The sequence below is a fragment of the Anopheles marshallii genome, chromosome 3 (genome assembly GCF_943734725.1).
Source record: "Anopheles marshallii chromosome 3, idAnoMarsDA_429_01, whole genome shotgun sequence".
NCBI classification, from domain to species: domain Eukaryota; kingdom Metazoa; phylum Arthropoda; class Insecta; order Diptera; family Culicidae; genus Anopheles; species Anopheles marshallii.
Window position 1 is genome coordinate 49563727 of NC_071327.1, and position 23208 is coordinate 49586934.

General features: G+C 42.4%; 2 protein-coding genes across 2 annotated transcripts in view; both read left to right on the forward strand.

Annotated features, from left to right (window-relative positions):
• LOC128712766 (RNA-binding protein Musashi homolog Rbp6-like) overlaps window positions 1-3067 on the forward strand; it is a 246009-nt gene extending 242942 nt beyond the window's left edge. The window contains exons 4-6 of the mRNA XM_053807639.1: window positions 2209-2262; window positions 2755-2839; window positions 3053-3067. Of these exons, the coding sequence (XP_053663614.1) occupies window positions 2209-2262; window positions 2755-2839; window positions 3053-3067 (154 nt within the window). The remainder of the gene's footprint in view (window positions 1-2208; window positions 2263-2754; window positions 2840-3052) is intronic.
• A 4728-nt stretch (window positions 3068-7795) lies between these two features.
• Window positions 7796-23208, forward strand: part of LOC128715862 (RNA-binding protein Musashi homolog Rbp6-like) — a 310737-nt gene continuing 295324 nt past the window's right edge. Inside the window, exon 1 of the mRNA XM_053810780.1 lies at window positions 7796-7832. The gene's annotated coding sequence lies outside the window, so the exon portion shown is untranslated. The remainder of the gene's footprint in view (window positions 7833-23208) is intronic.

Consider the following 23208-nt stretch of genomic DNA (forward strand, 5'->3'; position numbering starts at 1 on the left):
CTACCTCTCCGTCGTTCTGTGGTGTGCGTTAAGCGTGTGGCCTTATTTTCCATTTCCAAAGAACCCACCGGCACCGATTCACTGTTAAAATCGTTTTCATAACTTCCTTTTTTTGGGGCCAGCGCATCGTTGTTGGCTGTGTGGTACAAGTCGCGAGCCCTTTTTCCACCACAAACGCCAAAGCAATTGCTACGAGGATTTTTTTTCGTTCTCCCTGAGTTTTCCTTTTGAAGGGCGGCTTCGTGTGTGTGTGTGTGTGTGTGTTTGTGACCGCTTTCCTTTTTTTTGTCCCCACCATACCAAATATCCTTACGGTTGCCCACAATGACAGAGTGGAAAGTAACAAATTTTCCGTATGTTTCCCTGCCGCATGTGTCATGTGCGGGTTCGTTCCTTCCAAACCCCACTGGAAGTGATGAGACACCAACGGTGGGGCCGTGTTCTTTTTTTCCCATATTCAACACAAAGCTTTCTTACCGTTCCTGTTTTGTTTTGAACTGCATGCTTTCCCTTATAGGACTAAGCAAAGCGAAGAATACGAAGTAAAAAATACGATCCCAATTTCATCTCATTCCACCGCTTTAACCACAGTCCTGGAATGAAATGAGACGTCACCGAAAAACGGAAAAACTACGGCAAAATTGAGAGAAAAATTCATTATCGTCATATGATTGATGAGATTTTTCTCGACTCGTTGTTGTTGAGGCTGGTGCTGCTGCATCAACTTTTATCCCTTTTTTGTTGTTATTGTTGTTCCCTTTAGCCTTTTTTTCCCATTCCCCGCGGATGGAGCCTTCCGCTTGTCAATGGAAGGAAATTTCCTCCCATCCCGCACTCAAACCGCTACATGGGCCAAAGATTTCCTTTCTTCCCATCTGCAGCAGTTTGGATCGCCGTGGGGTTGTGTGAGTGTAGGTAAAAGGATGCGGTTGGTCTGTAAGATTGTTCTTTATTTTCAATTTTTTTTCTCTGGGTGCCGCTCGGTAGGTTCCCTCCCTATCTGTTCGCCCTGTTCCGAAATAACCATCATCAGCGGCTCCATCGAAGCTCGGAGGCTTAGGGAAAATGGAAGAGAAAAACGAAGACATGCGGCAACAACAATGATTTACGCTTACGACTCATTCGAGCATTCGTGAGATTCGTGAGGATGCGATGCGATGTGTGTGTCTGTATGTGGTTCATATTTTCGCGTTATTGTTGTTCCATTGTAGCATTTCTCCGTGCAAGCTTTCGCCGTCTTTTTGCGCTGGTTTACCTCTTGCATCCACCATCTTAACCAACTCCCGGCGTATCCGTCGATATTCTTTCATCTTTTTTAAACACTTGAAACGATACGCGATCGGTTTGGCTGAACTGGAGGTAAAAGGAGCGAATTCCTTCGAATGTACCATAAAAAGAGGACGAAGGAGGGAGAGAGATAGGGAGAGTGAGAAAAAAGAGAAACATGCAGCGCCTGGAAAACCTGCAACGAATTGGTCGAAAATCCTTGTACATTCTACTTTGTCAGGATGACGAGATAAGGAAACGTGGTTCTTTGTCGCGGAAGGAAGCAGCGTCCGGGGAGGTGGAACTCGGATTTGCCACGGCATGATGGTGGAATCGCGCGGTGTGATATATTGTCAGGAGTTTAAATCTAATCCATGATACTTTAAATTGATTTAATGCTTTCCTGCTTCGGAGAGCGCGTGTGTATGTGTATGAGAGGGGATACTCATTCTTCGGCCGGACGTGATGGTTGCTTCATTCATTTCGATAATTTAAGATATTTTACGTTGCCTAGATCATAGCGATATCCCTATCTGACTGCTTTTTCTATACACGCGATACACCTCTTTGTTTGAGTTTGAGTGTTTTCTTTTATATGATTTACAGTTTTACTTTTTTACAGCTAAGTGTGCAATTGCTTCATGGTTTGTCTATCAATTATTACCGATTTGAAAGCTTTTGTTCTATTCTTTTATTTTGTTTGTTATAATCATACGTTGGTTTGCCGAGTTTTGCTATAGTTTCATAGAAGATGTTGCTTAATTAATTATTTTAACTTATTTATATGCTGTTTTGTTTAACTCCTTAATTAAAGAAAAATCCTTTCGCTTCGGAAAGTAAAATCATATAATTTTTAAAATATTTTATTTCAAAAATACTTAAATAAACATAACATTTGCTGTCATGCAACTGGTTTGAAACGAGTACACCATTCTCTTTCAGCTCGTCTGCAATGGGATTGGCTGATTCCTCGGCTCCTCTGTACTCGCGACCAAGGTAGGTGTGCTCCATTCTTGTGTAACAAACGATATTTTCATTTCTCGTAGCAGCAAAACGATGCTTACCCGTATAGTAGTTCTCGCAAAACTTTGTAAAAGTAAGCCCATGAAGCAATTTAATGCACAAGGAAGCTGTGTTTCGCATATTAGAAACCTTGATTAACAATAGATTGTTAATTGCCATACGGTGGACTGCTTTCTAACATCATGTAAATAAGAAGACAATACAAATAGAGTTAAAATTAGTAAAGCCACCACATTTGCACTAATTTCATAAAGCATAATACAAATTTTATGAACCACTAACAAAAATAATGCTACGACAAAATACAACTCAGAACAATGACAACATTCGACAACAATGATTTAGAACATGAAGCTACTAACGCTTTGTAGTTGATCAAAGCAATTATTCTCCAATAGTCGAATAAATGAGAGGGTTTTGTTTTTAGGTCAATGCTTATAATTTGCACTCTCCATCTCATTCCAGGGGTTTCGGCTTCATCACATTCGGCGATCCAGCCAGCGTAGACAAAGTGTTAGCACATGGTACTCATGAATTAGATGGCAAAAAGGTAAGTTTATTTAGTATAATGTTTCACGTTTTGTAGTAACTGTTTGTGATATCTTGCAAATACTACTAACCAAACCGTGGATCAAAGGACACGTTGGCTCTATGTACTTAATTATATTCAAACAGTATCAAGATATATCGATGAAGACGCGCGCGCATACCGACCGATCTCTTAATCTAGGATTGCGCCATACCTTTTGCTGTTCATCCCAAGCTCTGGAACCGTTAACCTGCCGATCTGATCATTCACCTACATCGACTCATTGATAGCTTGACTGTCAACGACGAGCAACTGGTTTAATCAGCTTTGCCAGGTTGGATCACAAAATAATCAAAGATATCAAAAGGAAAAACTATCTAAAGACGAAAAAGACAGTGAACGGTGTTGTCCCTCACGATCTCTCACGTTCTTTGATCGAGTTGACAGTAATTCAGATGCTTTTATATTATATGCTCTGGGACTATTGTAAAAAAACTAATTAGTCTGTTTACAAGGCCTGAGGCATTAGTTTTGTAGGGATACGAGCCCTTCTTCGAGATTAGTTGCTGTATTATTGTCTTCATATTAGAAATGTATTGATATACATAATTCAGCCTTAAAAGGTCTTTCATCGATGAGGTCATACGATCCAGAAGATGATCGACATTCGGTGTTATAGGCAGCACACTAAGTCACTAGACCACTGGAATTCCCCTCCAATTGAGATATAGTATGGTAAAAATAGAAAGCTTCCGAAACCATCACTTCATTCAGCCCCCATGCAGCTACCAAACAAATCATCCCCGTTTTCCCCGAGCGGATCAAACATTCCGTTTTCACTTTGCACACTGCCAAACGCGAGCGGTCATAACCGCCACCCGAGGAAATCACTCTCAATCACCATCATAAGCGGTGAATCCTTCCAGCCCATAAACCCATTTCCGCATCGCAGCGCTGAAATAACAATCAAATTTTATTTTCTTTAAATTATGCTGCGAATGTGTGTGCGGCGCACTGGTCGCGAGCAAAACGGCAAAAGCGCCGGGAAACATAAACATTATCTCTCCACCGTCACCAAGCACACATACGCATGAACGTGGTGTGGCGCACGTTTGAAAAGGGCTCCAGCCCGTATTCGGCGTAACGGTTGGGATGGGTGGAGGAGCAACGCGGCGGTGAAGTTGTTTGACCATTCTATTCTTTCCGGACCGGGTCGACTTTCTATAATATAATCCACGAAATAGGCTTGCGTGTGTTTTGCGTCGGTAATGGCAGCGGGAGCACAGTATATGGAAGGTTGCGCGTTTGAATCTCCTTTTTTGTTGTTGTATTTCGTAACGGCCAAATGCTACCGTTAACGATTGCTTTATTTGCGGTGCCCAGTTTACAGTTTATATGGTACGCGTGTGCGTTTGTGTGCGTGTCGGCGATTTTTGTTTTATTGCTCCTTAGCCTTTTTGTCCATCAATGACGGTTTTTGTTCTTTATCGTTATATGGACCGCTTCTCGACTATCAAATGGAAATTCGCGAGGACATCTTCGCCTGGTCGTTGACAGGGTGCTTTTAGGCATCCTCCACTAATCTTGAGACTTTCCGTCCGGCCTGTCTACCGGTCCGGGTTTGCAGCGTGGCGTTCATGCACGCGTTTCTCTAAAGCTGCTAAATCCCGAGAACAACAGGCTGATGGAAAATAAATATGCTCCCCTTTTGTACGGCACACTGGAGGTATCCCGAGCCGGAGGAAACAAAACGGGGTCCTTTATATTCCGACCGCCCGGTCGGATTATGTATCCGGAGTTTAGAGAACCGAGAGCGTTTCTCTATGCTAGCATCTTTTGTTTCTGCTTGTATTTTGCTGTGTTTTTTTTTGCTTTTCCTTATTCCTACGTTGTTGTTGGATGGTAAAGTGGGCTCCGCTTAGTCCGACAATCATAAAGAACCGCTCACCGATTGGGTTGGCTTGTTTAGCAGACTTCCACCCGCCTTTTAGACTCGGTCGGGACGAATTCGTAAATGGTGCGAAGCGTGTTATGTCACCCACATGTTTATCTTACGATTTGTGTTCCCGGCCTCAGTGCTCCACCGGCCCAGTGTGGAATCGAAAAAAAAACCCTACCTCAGCCGACGCGATGGAGCCGGACATTTTTGATGGTCACATTCCGTGTAACGCGCATGAATAAATGTGTGTGTATGTGTGTGTTTGTGTGCTGACTTCGAGCAAACATAATTCTTGTTAAATCATCTCTTGGGAGGACAATATTTTTTATTATTCATTTTAATTTCACTCTCCGGGTGTCTTGGGTTCTTCTGCTTGGGTTGCAAGGACCGCCCGAAAGGTTCCATATTATAGCAGTTGGGTGGGTTCGGTGGGTTTTGGCTGTTGCTACTGGCACTGGAATGGAACCTTCGACAGCAGTGTACACAGAAATCTTGTTTTATTATTTGCAAAATAGCCAAAAATGCTGACTTCTCGTAACACGTGCCCCGGTGGGTATGAATGGTTAAGTGCAGCTGAAGGGTGACCGTGTATGACGTCAGCGATGGATGCTGTGCAGGGTTTTAGAAACTACTGCTAACTGTGTTATGTCTTTATACTACTTATACAACTGGCTGTAGTTTATATGTAGTGCCTGCCTAATCAAAGTCCAGTATTTTTCGAAGGGCCTTAGTTCCAGTGCGTTAGGATGGTTCATGTTTTTGGGAACGAGAGTAATCCTATTGGTTATATACTACTCCAGGAAAAAATGAATCGTTGCACAAAACTAGACCAGGACAGATGATTGTGAGGCCCTCATTTTGTTTCTACATAGGAAGCAGACGCAACTAGTGACGTAGCAATTATCGCAGTGTTTGCACATTTTTTGTAATACGCTGTTTTTAGTTAACGCCATGTTGCACCAATTTCCGAAGAATTTGCATCGGTCAAAAAATATTGTGTATAATACACTCTAAACTACTTGTACTCAAAATTTCAAAATGAAAAAAAAATGAGTAGGTAACTTTCTATAGTGTTTCAACCGGAATGTAGCTTTCTATCTGCTTTAGAATAATGTCAATAACACTAGTTAAAGAACTGCAAGAATGTAATAAGGAATCATTGCTAAATTAACATACAATACAAGTAAAAAAATTATTTGCATAAAATGGCAGTTTCACATGCGATATTACAATTTTTCATGAGGATTAAAATTGTGTTCATCGCTTTCGTTTTTTTACCTATATCGTATACTCTGACTGAAATAGTTAAATAATCAGTGACCCATAGATTACTTAAAGTTTTTTTTATTGGATTGTAAGTATAGAATATCGACTAAAAACCCTGCAGCAAATAGAAGATAACACCATAAAACCAATGGTGACAGTGACATTAAATCCGTTCCTGTTCTTTTAAGGATCAGATTCAATTTTGTTTTTTTGTTGTTGTGAATGTAACGTTCCAATAAAACATTTCAACTTGAGACAAATTATCCTTTCTCGATGTATCTCTTAGAAGATCTCGCTTCTGACTCTTTAATCAATCGTGTGACCGTTAAGTTCCCGTTTACTGCCGATTTGCCTGTATATTGGTTGAGCATTTCCATTTTTTATGTACTTTCAATCACCTACCAGGTGGGATGGATGGAACGATTGATGGATGTCTTCCCTTGGTTAAAGGTGAAACCACACAGCTACACCAATAGACATACGTGCGCATCTTCGAATCCCGCTAAGGTCGGTTCGATGAAATTTGCATCTGAAGCGATACCGATGGATACTGGAATAGTATGGTGTGTTTGCTTTGCGTACGGCACAGACACATTTCTTCCCGGCCGCTGTAGGCTTTGAATATGTAAATTTCTCGTGTTTTTTGTATGTAAATCGTTTACCGGCTCACCGGATATACATTTTTAATCGAACCGAGCGCACCGTGAGTGAGAGGTTTTTGTTTGAAGTATTTATAAGATTTACCTCACGAACGGTGTGTCCGTGTGCGGGTCGAAGGAACCGATGCGCCGTTCCCGATAGATTTTGAGGGGTTTTTTTGTTGGTAGATTGTGTTTTGTGAGCCGTATGTTGAAAGCAGCTGGAATATAACGTCCACGACCGTAGCGGTTCGGGCTGGTTGGTGAAGATTTTTATGCGACTTTTATTTCAAGCATCGAAAAGTTCTAAACAATCCCAAGGGTTGATTGAGTCGTTGTAAGAGTAAAGGCTGTCCCATAAAAGAAGTCACATTTATTCGGCCACAAACAATATTGCAGCATCTTTAACATGGATTGGCTTGGAAAGAGCAGGAAAACACGCCTGATTGATTAATAAACGCAATCATTGTATGGTTATTTAAATAATTTAGATATCTGAAATCCTTCATTTAAAAGCATTTTTTCAATCAAACCTTTACTAAAACGAAACTCATTTTTTATTTGAAATCCTGCAAAAATGGAAACCAGCGAACATGTAACTGCGCTAACATATTCATTTGATATGCTCCTGTAAAAACTGAATAAAAGATATTCCAAGCCAAAAGAATTCACCGTGGCTCGCGTGAAACGTTTCATTAGGCGAACTCGAAACGTAAGGGTTCATGCTATCGTTTTTACATATTATTCATTTCATCACTTTCCCATCAGATGCACACGCACGGAATAGGGAACAAGAAGTGGTTTTTTCGCTAACTCTTGCGGCCGTGCTTTGCGGTGCCTTTATTCTTTTCGCCACCACCTTACAATAGGCGAACACTTTCGGTTTGCAGCCTAGCGCGGGCACGGGTGCACACGGTCGGAACGGTGCGAATAGAAGTGGCGAATGAAGAATATTCGTGCATTTGCATGAAAATCAGCTCATTTAAATGATTTCACTTCCCATTCGGTGCTTTATGTGGACCATCGCTGCTCGTCGTCCATCGGTTTTTCTTGTTTAATGTTATCTCACTCCGCCTGATACGAATACCAATATGAATCTTGTATTTTTTCGGTTTTCTTTTTCTTGCAGATTGATCCCAAAGTAGCATTTCCAAGGAGGGCACATCCAAAGGTAAGTAGAAATGGGGAAAGGCACGTTTTCACTATCCTGCAACAAAGAGATAGAGATTGAGAGAGAATGAGAGAAAGTCTAATGTACATTGTTGAAATGTGTTTTTTCCACACCGGGTTATTTATTTCTCAGCAACAAATTGTGTTGTGGTGTTTTCCGGAAGAATAAGTTATTCCATAAGGCAGATGCAATATTTTTACACATAAATTACTGATCGATTTTTTATTGTTCGTATATTTCTTCTTTATTATTTGCGAATATTTTTATAGATGGGACTTGTTGAATTCTATTTCCGAAAAAAAAAAATTAATTCAATAAGTTTAAACGGAAAATATTACTTAAATTAAATATTTAATTACGAACTGTGGTATTGATTATATTCTCACTACTACGTAGATCACTCTAGTGTTAATTGGTTGTTAATATTTCGTTTTCTTTTCAACTCACGTTCATTTAAACAACAACGGAATAGTTTTTCTTCATACATATAGCTCATTGAGAAATGATAGAATTGTTTTAAATCCCGAAGCATTTGAAGATCACAAAATTGTAACAACAATGTTAAATTCTGTTTCCGTTTCTAATGTTGCGTTATTTTTGTTTTTCCCATCGGTGAAATAATGTAATATTTCTCGCTCAAGTAACATTCTTATTTTACAAAATTTAAACTGAAGCATAAATCAAATTAGAATTCATTGTCAGCGAACGATTTTGAAACACAATGTGCTGTGTAACAAAAGCCCCCTAATGGTTCGACCACCGTAATGAAAAGAATTACGCTTATGAAGCTAATTTTCCCGATGGCCACTTACTCCTCCGCTGTTCACATCATGCAAAATGTGAGTGTGTCCCAAAATGACGAAAAGTGTCATTCGAACACTTGGCATGTCGAACATTTGCTCTCAATCAACCTTTTCCTTTCAGCACGCTCAGCGCAGACTTTTCATTTTTCCCGTCCTTTACCGTACTCCAACGATGTCAGTCTGTTCGCTCTCTCTCTTATTGCTACCCTTTTGCCGCAGGGCCTGCGTTGTCACTGGCAGAAAGTATTCGGGTTTGCTTGTTTTACCATTTTTCCATCTCTATGGTGCCATGACGTGGTGCTCACTCCGTAAAACGAATAGAAAGAAATTTCTCAAACACAAGATCTTCCCAACCCCAAAAATAAGGGATCTCCCCTATTAGAGCTGGCCATCTAAGTTGCATCATCGGGATTGGATAAGAATTGAAAGGCAGAGCAAGTGAAGGTTACAAATTTGTTGCATGGAGAGCAAAAAATAAATAACCAGCATACACAAATAAGTTGACGGGAGTGGGCCAACAACTTTAGCAACGTACCAGTGTGACACGGACATTGGGTCCTAAGGAAAAACATAACTTTGAACAAGACTTTCAACTTTACATACTCGGTTTTGAGATCGTTCCCGCTTCGAAGTCTTCCTGCCCTACCGTTCACCTCAAGAGACCTGACTGACCAGCCACACTGAGACGAACGATGCGAGAATGGCCTTTCGGAAATGTGTTTTTCTTCCTTTACGTCCACAAACAACGAACTGATTTCTTGTGTTGCACGATGTTTTCCATCATATTCTACGCGGAGGGGATCAATTTTGGATCACTCTTTTCCTTGAGGGTGAGAAGACACTAGAACGAAAGAAAGTAAGCGAAGAAAAAAGCACCCAACATGTCACAGCGATAGAAAGCAAGTATTGCCCTCGGGAGGAAAAATCTGCTCACGCGAATTCAAGTGACGCTCTTGTGCACAACTTCAGCCTTGGTGACGAGGGACATCAAGGACACGATTACTTCTCATCAACAATCTAGCTCTAGATGCCTTGGAGGGACGAATGGTGCTGTGTTTCGTTTCGTACCATGAAGGCAACGCGCACCAAAACGATGGCCTTCAACCTGTTCCGAAGCCTGTTTGAAGCGTATTGAAAGTGTAGTTATTTGCGCATACATACAGCGTACAAATTTTTAGCTTGCACCCTCGCTTCTGTGATGATGATGATGGCGACATGGTCCGATGGTAATGGTGCTTTTGATGGGTTTTAGAACGGTTTTTTTCACTCTTCGCCCAACATCTCAACATCGAAAGTGCTTCGAGGCAGCGGCGTTAAGCTGTGACACGAACCCTATTTCTTCGTGGTTCTCTCCACCGGATGGTGGTTAGAATTCGCGTACTGCGGAGCCTGAAGCTGGACGTTGTACGTATCGCGTTTTCTGGAGGTGATCAAGTAAAGTTGTGTTACACATTCCGGAGTAAAAAAATCCGTACGAGTACGGGGGTCCAGATGATTCACTTACTCCGAGGGTGATGTAAAGCAGAAAAGAAGGGACAAGATATATAATTTGTAGAGAAATTGTTGTTTGATTTTTTAAAACGACGAGGACATTTAAATAATTCTCGTTTATTCCTTTATGAGCGAGTTTGTCTTGGGAGGCTGATTGTTAATTGTTCACTGTAAATATCCCTTAATTCTTTCTTCTTTTTTATATCACTTTTTATATTCTATATTTGCGCCTGTGACAATCATGCACCAGCGATCGGAATCATTTCCCAAAAACTTTGAACAAATATGCGAACCAATAGAACTATCTTAATTCCGCCCAAAAGCAGTTCACACTCTGCCCGGCTAAGCCACAGGCTGGATCAGTTTGGCATGCTTGCTTACTGAGCAACTGAGCTACCTCGAATTCGCTAAACCGAATATTTCTCCGTTTTGATCGATCGGAGTAAAACCCCACCGATACCCGGTGGGATGGGGCGGCAAGAACCTCCAAACTTCTGATCTCTGCCATCATAAATCATTGCTCGAACCAAATGCCGATGCTTTGTCGGAAGTTGCCACCCGGTCACCCTGAGGCCTTTGCCTGGCAGCGGCATCTTCTTTGGCTCACCACCCATACCATACCGTACCAGTTCGTTCTGAAGCGGTCGTTTGATCCGCTATCATGGCGCGCGCTTCGACCTCAAACATCCGCAGCAATCCCATTTCGTTCTAGCCTCGTCCCTTACGTGGCGTGATCAAACAGTAACCAACCAAACGGAGTGCTTACCCCCATCAAGGGGTGTACTCATTGGTGGAGAGTAGCGAGGGGGGGAGAGGGGTTTATCAGCACCAGGTTTTTATCCTTCCGATTGGGCTGAGACGGCGAAACGAGGATTGAATGGTTTTTCTTTCTTTTCGAATGTTTTCAAGTATGAATAAATTTATCTAATTCAATGAATTTGCGTTTCGATGCTGGTACCACCGGTCGGGTTTTGTGATGGCTTCCTCGTTTGCGCAAGAGGCACCGAAGCAGACACGGTTTGTGTGAAACGGAGATAGATGAGTAAAGATTTCGCTTCCACCTACGATTCTCGCCAAACCCGAGGTGACGATGCATGGGGTAGTGTGCTAGTGGGCGAATGTGAATGCGTGCAAACACGCTGGAGTTCTTTAGATGAAGAAGTATCTCTTCCCTTTCGAATGGATGCACACTGGAAGCAATCGATGCAAATGGAGAGTATACTATCATTTCCATCATCTCTGTTGGGTGGAGATGCACGTTGAATTAAGTTTTGGGTACATGTACGAGTACGGATCGTCTCGGGTTGGTGGACTGCTGGTATTGGCGCAGGCAATTGGGGAATCGTTGCTTAATTTAGCGTACGTTATTGAATTGCAATATAATTGGTAACATTTCTAGGCTGCCAGCAGACGATGAGGAATATGCTGTGGCTTAGCACTGTCTACGGTTGATTCACATTGTGAAACAAATTGTTGCTTGGAATAACAGAACTGCAATATTTTGGAGGAAAGAGACTCGTACATAAAGGATTTGAGTAGTTGATATTGTTTCCAAAATTAAACAAAACCTGGAATGTTATGAAGTCGTCGAATAAATAATAAATAATACCATTTTATGTGTTCATTTTTAATATTTTCCTTTTTCGAGTTATATCGATATCTTTTTTCATATTTCGATTTTTCACGTATATAACATAGTATTGATTATTCATAAATTACCCAACATCTGATAATCTCTTTACTATAATTCTAAAGGAATCTCTTATCGCCTTTCTGCACTTCTGAAGGCTTGATTGACCCATCCTCGAAAGTTCGTCAGTGTCATGACATCACCGTCGATGATAATCCTTGTCATTTTTTTTTGTTTTGATGTACCTACCTTATTTCCCTACCTTGCAGTCCCTACTTTAGTAAAAGAAGTCATCAGGCATCAGATACAAAACATAATACAAACACACATACACACGCACAAACGATAGGAAAGAAAATATAAAAACTATCTATCTCCCATTGCGCAACTTCCAGTATGAAGTTGGTCATTAATTTTAATTACTACCGCGCGCACACCGGTAATAAAGATTGACAAATTAATTAATGTTTTAACTTTCCTTTTTTCCTCGTTGGCTCCCAGATTAGAGCAGGATGGGTAGGGTACCGGTGGTGCAGCAAGAGGCATAAGTAGATAAAAGAAAGGAAAAAAAAACTTAAATGGGTGTGAGGTGAGAAAATATTTTTACCACTCCCGCGACCCAGAATATCGCGCACACGCACCTATCCGATGTGATAACTTCATTTCTGATACCGCGTTTCGCATTATGAAAGTCATCGAGTGGTGCACGTGCCCTGATGTTTTTTTCTCCTTTCATCCGCTTCTGTGTCACCGTTACAACTTATCATTCATCATATTGCGGGTTGTTGAAACCGGAAATATATGTGAGTGTATCCACGCGATACGCTGTCGGTATCTATAAGGCGATAGGTTTTTGTCGCTAGTTATTTCTGCTATTTTGCTGGATCTTTTCTATCTTTAATTAATGTCCTCCAGCACTCCAGCACCGACTCTTACGAGACGATACCAGGTCGTCGATCACTCATCGTGCATCACAAATGACAACTGTCCATTATACAGAACATCGCAGGCAACCAGCTAACAAGCAACCCTTAATGGGAAAACGAACGCCGTAATGATGGTTCACTCGAAGAAGAAAGGACAACATGTTAGGAACCGAGCCCACGGGCTAATAAGCGGGCTTGTGGAACTTTCTTTCTTACCAAAGTCCCCCACGACTTTTTTTGTCCGTTCGAACCCATAAACACTTGAAAATCGTAATGACACTTGAAATACCTGTCAAACAAACAAGAATGTCCTTGCATGATACCAGCGCAGCCTATGGGACAGCGTTGTTCGGGGAAACACATATTAGCCATCGAATCAAACAGGCATTCGAAGATGGCAACCACCTGGAAACGTTATGCTTTTCTGCCAGCACAAGGATTCGCAACAACAGCGCACATCTACTACAACAAAAAACACAACCCCACCATGCTGCCTGGAAGACAACGGTTGGGCCGGGCACCAAAGATGCGCACATGAGAAATCATCCTACTGAGCCTACGACTACCAACGGCCGTCCCGGCCGACAGAAGCAGAAGAAATCGAAGGATAATATATCATTCCGAAACATCGACCAATCCACAATTGTTTTCCAAGTTCTCGGTTTCGTCGATTTCCACTAACCGCCTGGATGATCCCCATCCTTCCAGCATCGCTGGGTGTCGGGTTATTCTTATCACGATGCCGGAGGGAAATTTAGCGAAAGAAGCCAGGGAAGGGAGGGTACCTTGGAGTGCCTCGTATCGGTGGAAAACCCACGGACCGACCGGTTACGGTTATTGGTAACAATTTATTAACCATTTTTGCCCCATCACAAAACCAAAGGACCGTTCTCGGTTTGTTCAGCCGCGCTTGGGAAAGAGTCTTTCTGTCAGAAACAGAGAACACAGCTCAAGTGTGTGTGTGTGTTGGACGATTTTTTTTCATCCTCGCTTCTGATCGCATTCTCAAGCTTGTTTCTCATGAACGGGTTCAACAGTACGGTGAAAAAGGGAAAGAAGAAATCGTGTGGTTATAGGTTGACGCGAAGAATACACAACCGATCGAGCACGGGCTTGAAAACACACGTATCGAGGTCGAGCAAATTGGTGGCCAATGCAGAACTGTCATGTATAGCGGAAAACGGTGAAGGTTCTTCCCCGGTAGGAGGAAAAAAAGAGTCGACCGCCTTCGATCGATGGAATTTGTTTTGGGAGAAAAATATCAATTGATTAATAATTTTCCATCGTTTTGAGTTCGATGCGGTGTACCTTTGAGGTGGATAGCAATCCACGCCCAGTGTAAGTGGATGCTTGTTAGTATTGAGTGGATTATGGAGAGTTGCAGTAGCGTGTGTTTTGTGTGTTTGCATGGGAGGATTGAAAAGGATTGAGTTTGGTCACTGATTATAAATATGAGTAAAGAAGTTTGAATAATGGATGGAGGTTATCATAATGTAGACACAAACTTTCTCTACATGTTACAGCTTTAATATTCACGCTAAAAGTTACAGCTAAAACTTCAACATGTTACAACTAACGTAATCGAAAAAAAAATTGATAATCAACATCCACTTACTCATTGAGCACAAACTTCAATAATATGATCACTAAAAAAAATCGTCCAACGACAACGCCTTCCCGAAGCTTGAGCAGCTCGTAACGACAACAACAGCAACTTCAACATCCAACGGCTTCTCGTGTATTGGAAAGGAGATGAGTAATAGTGGGCCACGTTGAAATATTAATGCAAATATGTTTTGTTTCCCCACGTATCTTCCGGATTGTGCTTTTCCATTCCATCTTAGGGCGGTGTGAGGCTCCCACTGCCGTTTGCGGATTGTGCTGTGGATGCTAATTCCATTTATCATATCTCTTATTGGTTTTGTGCGGCCCTTTCGCCTGCCCTGCTCAAAAGGCTTCCCGTGCGTTGCCGATTTCCCTTGCCCCTGGTGTCAGTGATCGCTTTTCTTTCTGCAGGGCGAGGGCGAAACCCGGCACGGCCCGGTATTAGTGAGCACGGTTTTTCTCCGAATCGGCCTCCACTTTTCTGCCTCCGAAAGGTTATGTTTTTGTGTGGAAGGTTCTGCCACAGGATGTTCGTTTGCGGGGTGTTGTGGGGACGCACGAGAAGGAAACTCCCCAGTGTGTGTGCCAAAGCGCAAATCCGAAGCCACCGGGAGCCACGATTCGCAAAACGACCACGGGAACGGATTCACTGGCCAATGGGTGCAGGGCTGGGTGGGAGGGTTATAAAGGCAAGACGTTTTGCCGGATGTGATGAGGGTTCATGTGGCTAGGGCACTATCCATCTCACAGACCGAGCGCCGGTGAATGCCTAAGCAACCGAAGCCTTTTTGCCAACCGGGAAGGCTTCCCGTGCGCTGGCAAGACAATGATGAAAGTGCTATTAGTTTTCGTTTCTCGGGCGTGTAGTTTCCTAGTCTGGGGGTTGTATTATAAATAAATAATATGATAATTTATTAACAATACACCTATAATCATCCAGCGTTTACGGTTGCCGGCGTGTGAGGCAAGGAGCAACTAAAACTAGCCGGCACTGTGGCGTGCGTTGTACCCTTAGCAAGGGCATGGAAATGGCCCCGAAGTTTATGTTCGGTGGTGAACTTGCCGAAGGGAAGATGAGGAGATGAACGATGGGAATGCTGTAGAGCGGTAGTCTAGTGAGGCCAAATTATGCTACTTTAGTACTGTGCCATCGACGTGGCTGCGTTTGGCATTCGGATGGGTAGTGTTTGTTTCTGGTAAACATTCGACACGGTGTGACCCGGAACGGAAGCCGAAACCGGGGAAACGAACGCTCTCAGCATCTGCTCGATTGTTTGGTTAAGAGTGGTGCCATTGCCCTTGCTATGTCTTGGCGTCCTGACATTACGGCCACGAAGGAATGGATGGGTTGTGTTACTTGCTTACTTCCCCAACATCGCACCAACGGCTAACATGTCTTGGAAACCGCTTCAACTGATTTCTAGTGCGGATGTGGTACTCGTTGCACCGGTAAACGGCAGTAGAGCTGTGACTTGCTGACTTACAAGGCCGGTTTTAATTTTCCAAGGTGTGTAACATACGGAACCATCAATTTCCGACTTTAACAGCGCGCTCTCTGCAAGTTGTCGAATGTATGCAATGCCATAGGTACTAGGTCTTCAAGGTACTGGTTTGGGGTACTGTGTCCTACTAATCGATTCGGGAATTTCTTCCCATTCCCCATGTTTGAAGGTTACTTTTACCTCGAAAAAAGCGGTAGGCATCTATCGATCGGTCATGATGCATTATTCTTGCGTAGGAAAGTGTCAACCTAGCTTAAATTTACAACCAACTTCCATTGAAATGATATTTACGAACTTGTACATCGTGTGGCATAGACAGATTTCTACAACTCCTACGTTTTGTTTTTCACATCACATGCTTCCCTAAAAGATCGCAGAGCAGTATTGCAAGATGGTTTTTTGCTGAAGTTGCCCCGGAAGTGATACTACTGGAATTAATTAATATCCCATAAGCCATCGAGACACTGGGCACGAAGAATCACACTCTCAGTCGAGGAGACCTAGAATTAGAATGTTCCAGACAAATATAAGTTCGGTTGGTAAAACAGTTCCCATTTCTTTAAGCATTGCTCCTGCTACTGCTGATGATGATGAAAACGAATGCCCAGAAAGAAAGTGGTCTGCCCGTAGGCAGCTTTATTTTGAACGACAGAGAATTTAATTTTGGGCTTTCAATTTAACACACCATCAGCTTTGGTTGCAGGTTTGTTTTTTTTTTACGGCAAAATGGGTGTGGGATGAGGCAACATTTTGTCTTAACAGGCATAAATTACATGCCTGTGCCCAAGAATTTACCATACGGATGTGTACAGATTAAATAAAGATAACACAGTTTCGTCCGTGCCCGAGTGCATTGTTTCGCATTGAAGTACTCAGCTTTACGTATTTATTTCCAGCATGAATGTGTGCCCAGAATCGGTTGTATTCTTCAGGTGCTGTTCACAGTTCTTTACTGAACAATTTGGGGTTGGGTAGGGAGTTGGTGAAGGGTGGTAGTGTCTGCTCCAAAAGCCCGAAAAGCACGTTCTCATGTACCACATACCAGGCTGTACCAAAACCCAGGTACCAGCGCAACCGAACCCCGGTACCTAACGGGTAGCTGGAGAATCAATTTTAATTCCATCATGTCACTAGACTAAACATGTTACTTGTACAAACTGTCTGTTATTGGACAAATTATGTGTTGCCGCACACCACTCGCAGCCCCTCCTTACTCTCGGTAACCGGATCGCTACACATTCAAACCGTAGAATTAGTTGGCTGGCGTGAACTGCCAGCGGAAGTCCAAAACAGGGGAGAGGTAAATTTTCCCACTGCATTGGTGCAATGATGCTGCACCACCAATAGTGCAGCGCCGTTTAAGGTGGACCGGTTGGAATGGTGGCCAGCGGTGCAAAACCATGTTGCCAACTATGGCATGCTCCAAAAACAGTGCGGCAGGAGAACAGGATGAAACGAGAATGGAAGTTTTGCAGTACGGTGGAACGACCAGTAACAGTTCGATTCAGCATTTTAACGTGTCACTTTACCAATTTTTCACGGCGGAAAGGCTCCCGGGGCTTCAGCCCTGTGCACGATTTAGGTGGAACGGCCGAAGCTCAAAAACATGGTTGTAAGACAAAACCAAACCATCCGATGCGACGGTGGTGTGCGAGAGCAAGTGTGTTCGTAATGTCACCAGGAACATTTCCGTTTGGCCATACTTAAAAAAAAAAACGGGTTTTGGAGGTGCTTTTGTGTGCTGTGTACTGGGTATGTTTTTGTTTGTCTGGATCGGCTCTAAGGACAGCACTGCAACGTGAGTGCGTCATGTTTCGTGTACGGAATGCTTGTGAAGTAGTATAAATTGATCCATCTCACAGCATACATTTGGCAAAATTGTTCACGAAACAAACAAAACAAATGTGTGAATTACATGCTTTTTATAAAAATCTCATATTTCTTTTGGTGAATCTCGACCATTTTGAGACTAATTTGTTGCCAAGTAAATTACTTGGCACAGTAACTTCATTTAAAAAATAACCCATTTATAAACTATCAATAAATGGGAGCATCTAGCAGGCGAGGAACACCTTCCCTTCTACTTTCGTGTAAATGTATCTTTTCATTGGTGCGTGTGGCATCTTATCTCGGTGGTGCACCTGCTTTGGTTTATCATACATCAGGAATGATACAATTTGTAATGGGTCTAGACTTATTTGTTGTGTTAGGAATACACTTAACTACAGCCCCAATTATTCTATTATCTACTTATCAAGATGGGCGTGAGGAAGGATGTTAAGGATAGGTGATGGTAATGGTCATTTGTCTCGGTACTGTCATGTTGGACCGGCATCGCAACCCAATTCATCACGATTCACCACTGGCCCGCGCTAAGAATAAACATTAAGTTAAATTAAAAAAAAACAATTAGAAAAATTCTTTCATGTTATACTTCATTTTAACTTTGTTGTGGAAAACATACTCACCTTTCCTTCATTCCCGTTCGGAAGCTTAAGCTTTAAGCTCAGCACCCCCAACGATAATTACCTTTGCTCATTTGTCAAATAAATAAACAACCAGGCACTTAAGTAGCATTCCTTACCGAACACCATCACTTCCTTTACCGTCAGCCCACGGCTATCCTTGCCAGAGCATCGTAATCGAACGGAAACCAATTGCCGCACAATGGCGTACACATCCTTCTTTGCAAAAACTCTCTCCCCATGCCGTAGCCACGCTTTAGCATAAACAAAAAAGAGCGAAAGGAGTCACACCGGGGAAGAAGACCACCACTTACGTCACCTAGCCGCTCAATTACACTAAGCAGCTGCAGGCAAGCCGGGGCGGATAGCGTCGTGTTTCGAAATGGCCGAACGGGGTTGCGAAGGCGGGTTTTATGAGCTGCAGAGGACGATATCGCATAACTTATTAAAATCTCATTACGAACAATAATCTGAATAATGTTGTTCATAAAAGAGTCGTTTTCCTTTAGTTTCATTCCGAGCGCACCGAAAGAGATGGCGCTGGCGCATACTGTGGGACGCATGGCAAGACACTTTCCCCACAAACCGTCTTGAGTGTCTCGCACGCCCTTCCCGTGATGGTGCCGATGAGGGTGCGGGTGGCCATTTACTGCATGGCCATTTTCCGTTCCTGGTCTCATTTGCTACTGCTTTCCGCTCGGTGCTTGGGCACGCTGTGTGGGTGTTGGGAATGGAAAAGTTTTCCACCGCTTCCGCCCGCTCTATCCACCCACCCCACGCTTTGTTTGCCACCCGGATACAACCTCGCATGGGTTATCGTCTCGAGCGAACATCTCCACCGGCTGGCCTGCTCCAGAAAGCGATATCATCGATGAGAAAACTCGAGTGGCACTGGCAACGACAACGTGACTGGCCGGATCGAACGGCAGCCCGCTGTAGACGAAACAGAAATAGTAATATAAATGCAATTAATCATATTGAAATGAAACCTTTCTCTTCGGACGGCAGTGAAGCGAAGATTTCTGTATCTGTTCTGCACTGTGTTTTTTTTCTACTATCGTTGGGTGTTTTGTTTTGTCCCGTTTGGCTACTTGTTTGTCTGTGAGCTTTCTATTATCGGGTGGCACGTCTTTAGTAGGGCAAGATCTACATGATGAGGGCGATTTGGAAGGTGGGTGGCAAACGGTTTGGATTTGTTGATGGTTTTAGTTGGGTATCCCACCCAACCCCCCAATCCCACCCACCCACGGACTCATGATAAAAAGGAAGATAAACAACGTCTCATCAGGCAAATAAGAAAATTAGATGAACAAATGTTCGTGATGTAGAAGGGAATTTAGCTTGCGAAGCTTCTTTGTAAGCCTAGATTTGTGATCCTGGGCTAGCTTTACGTTGCCATTATGTTATTAAATATATTGGAACTATTAAGACGAAACTTTAAATCTTAAAAGTGATTCCATTACTTTACTACTTCCATTCCATTCCATATTGTGTGCTAGTATTTTATCGCACTGTTACACTACTAGTTCACTTGTTCGCTCCCACTAGATGAAGAGTGTTCTTTATTTGGAACATGTGCTTCCTACGATGTACCATTCAATTTACCATCCACTCAATAAGCCCACAGACAATTGGAGCTGCGGTTGACTGTGACGATATCGGTACAAGCTAGGTTGAGGCTGCAAAACACATCGCCCGAGTACGAGACACGAAGAACCGTGTTCCGGTGTTAATATATCAAAAAGATTGCCGTGATTGATTTATGAACAAGCGGTTTGGTAAACAATAATAACTACATCTGTTTTTCGCCGCTCGATCACGAAACGAACGTGGTTGGAGAATACTTTCCACAGCAACACACAACCGCAACACTCGATGTTCTATCGATGCCGTTGCGGGAGGCTGTGTGCCGCAAAGGAAAGACAAAAAAACCAGACCCAGCTCCACGACTGTTGCCACCGCAGGAATGTTTCAACCATACGATAGAAACAATCGACGGCATCCTGAATGGAGCTGCAGCCCATTTCATCAGAAAAACGCGAACCATGCGAATTTTGGGTTGAAGTAGGGAGCCCGGGCACACTGTGTGAAGCTTCGCTAAAGCTTAGAATCGTGTGAACGAATGCCAAATGTGGACGAAAAAGGATCGTTTCTAAGGCATGAACAAAACCAGTATACGAAAAAAAAACAAGTCCTCCCGGTCACAACAAACGTACAGTGTACAGGACACGTTCTATTCGTAGGGACGCTTCATACATCCTTTGTAAAAGGGAGTGAATCTCGGGAAGGATCTTTCTCTCAACCATGGTGATCGTGCAGCACGAAGCGACGTATAGAAATCGATGCTGTTGTGTGGTATAATATGTACTTCAAATGCACTATCGTTGTAGTTAGCAACGCTTTGATTTAAGTATCATACAAAATAAAACTGTAATTAATCTTAATAAAAGTTTAAAACTTTCAAACCAGTATTCCCTCACACGTTTCACAACTTAGCTTCAAAGTGCTATTAAAATGGTATTAAAGTTTTGAAAGCTCGGCGAACTAATGTGCTGCGTAAATAATTTATTTCGACAGCAGTCCTGTCGTTCTGGCTTTGAATGAAATATGCACTGTTATACTACATCACCTGCATTTTGTACGATGTAAACCCTTTTTCGGAAACTACTGCATCAGGTAACTGTGTGTTTGAACCTGTCAAAATCCACTTTAGCACTCGGACCGCATCCTTACCAATTCAATCTCCCCATTTAACTGACACACCGCACCAGCACGAAAAGAACCCCGGTTTGCGCTGGAAACAAGATGCACTTCTGGTTGTTGGAAAATTTACAATTCATTGACTATCGATGGTCGGATTGTACACTTACGCGAGCGTTTGGTGCCAAGAGCATGCTTAGGTCTTGCAGGCGCAAAACCATGCCCCAATGTCAGTAGCGACCTTCAGCTGCCACTCTGCACGTTCGCTGGTGAGTTTTGTCCGTCCCGAAAGGGACGGTACGGAAATCGTCAACCGAGAAAGATTGCACCTAGTCTCTCAAGCCGATTTGGTGTGCATGCTGCAGCAAAATGGTCCTAGTATACACTATGGCCACCACCATCATCATCATCGGTATGCCGATGATGTCGCCTTCGTTTGCGTCGGTATCGGAGTTTGACATTGGGCAATCGATCGCAAGTGTGTTATGCAATGGCACTTACAACGGTATCCCCGGCCGGTCGGGCTCTCCGGGTGGGGGTTAAAATTTCAAATTTGATAAAATACCTAGCACATCCAATTTGAGTCGTTTCAGCTGTGAATTGTACGGAGTAGGTACAAAGTTGCGCGTCTAGGAATTTCTTTCCCGGTGAAGCAAACAAATCAAATCGATGGTAGCGAACGTTTTGGGCATGATGATTGGCAGGATTGTCTCGGTGCAGGTATGTGTGTTTTGTACACATTTCGTGCTTGACCGATAAACATGGGTGTATTGGTAAACATTGTGAAGTATGGTATAGGGCACGCTATGGGACATGGGAACGAAGGGAAAAATACAAAACAAAAATGTCGCAAAGTGTTGCGGGTGTCAGTATGTTCTAGGATAAGCTGCTTAAAAGAACATTTTATTTTGTTTTTCGTTACCAGCATCATCTTTTTAACTAATCAATCATTAAATACATACATTTATAATATGATATTTTTTTATTTATGTTTATATTTATTTATAATATTTATTTATAATATAGAATAACCACTAGATTAAGTTAAATTATATATAAAGCAAGCTAATGATTTTTAATCTAGACATTTCTAAATGGATACCTTGACCAATAATTATGCAAGTGAGGGTATCCACACATAAGTCAAAAATAAAGAAATTGATTAGAATCATGTGAAAATATGCCGTTATTTATCTTTTTTGTTAATCGTTTGTTATCCAACAAACGGACTTGTCACTTATAGAACTAACTTAAAAGGCTAGGAGAAACAGAACCGTGACAAGTATAACGCAGCACCAATTAGCTAATTTTTAGTCCCAGTCGAAACAGTCGATTTTGATATTAAACCTAGTAGCCATAGCCGTCATAGGATCATTGTTACTATACTGTTGTTATACTTCTGATTGTTCAAAATTCATTTAAATATCTTTTCTTCTTTCATCGGCACAACGCCTGCTTGACCTTTGGATCTTTATTTGCCCATAGCTGAATGAATAGTCCTGTGTACGAGAGATTGGTATGGGAGGGAGTTTGGACCAGTTCTGTCGTGTGCCAGCTCGTAAGACCAGCTCCGCAATCAATACACCGCGTCATTCATTTATAAATAGTTCATAGTTTTTACATTTTTGGTGAAGGATTTCAAACGAATCACACAATTTCTTTTATTTTTTATTAGAACTTTTATTAGAAAAAAAAATCTGAACTTTGTTTTTATTCTACGGCCAACACTACCGCTTAATCGAACATAATCGAAGGCATGAATATTAATGTACAAAACGAATGTGATCTATACGTATTAGTATGTAATTGCCAAACTAAAAACATACTGTACCTATACGGTGTTTGTTTACATATTCACACCTTACACAAACACACCCAAGCAGAAAATAAAACAAAATAAATTGACGTACATCAGTCACGAGGTACGTGTGCTTAGAACATGGCAATAGAAAATCAATATCTTTGCGAATCAGCACGCTTTCAATAAACAGAAATCTGTTTCGATTTTTTCCGCACACTACAGCTGCCCAAGGCAACTCGTTCTGGCCGGCATTCCATTTTTGGCCCAGCCGCCATGCTTAGGCATTGAGTTATTGACAGTGCTAACAAAATACGACCAAATTGTACCATCGGGTGGCATCGATTGGCAAAACACAATGTTGGCTTGGCTGGGTGGGACGGAAGAGGTGGGCTAGGCACACCAAAACGAGAAGGGAGCGAATGCAAAAATATGATTGCGATAATAAACCCATCC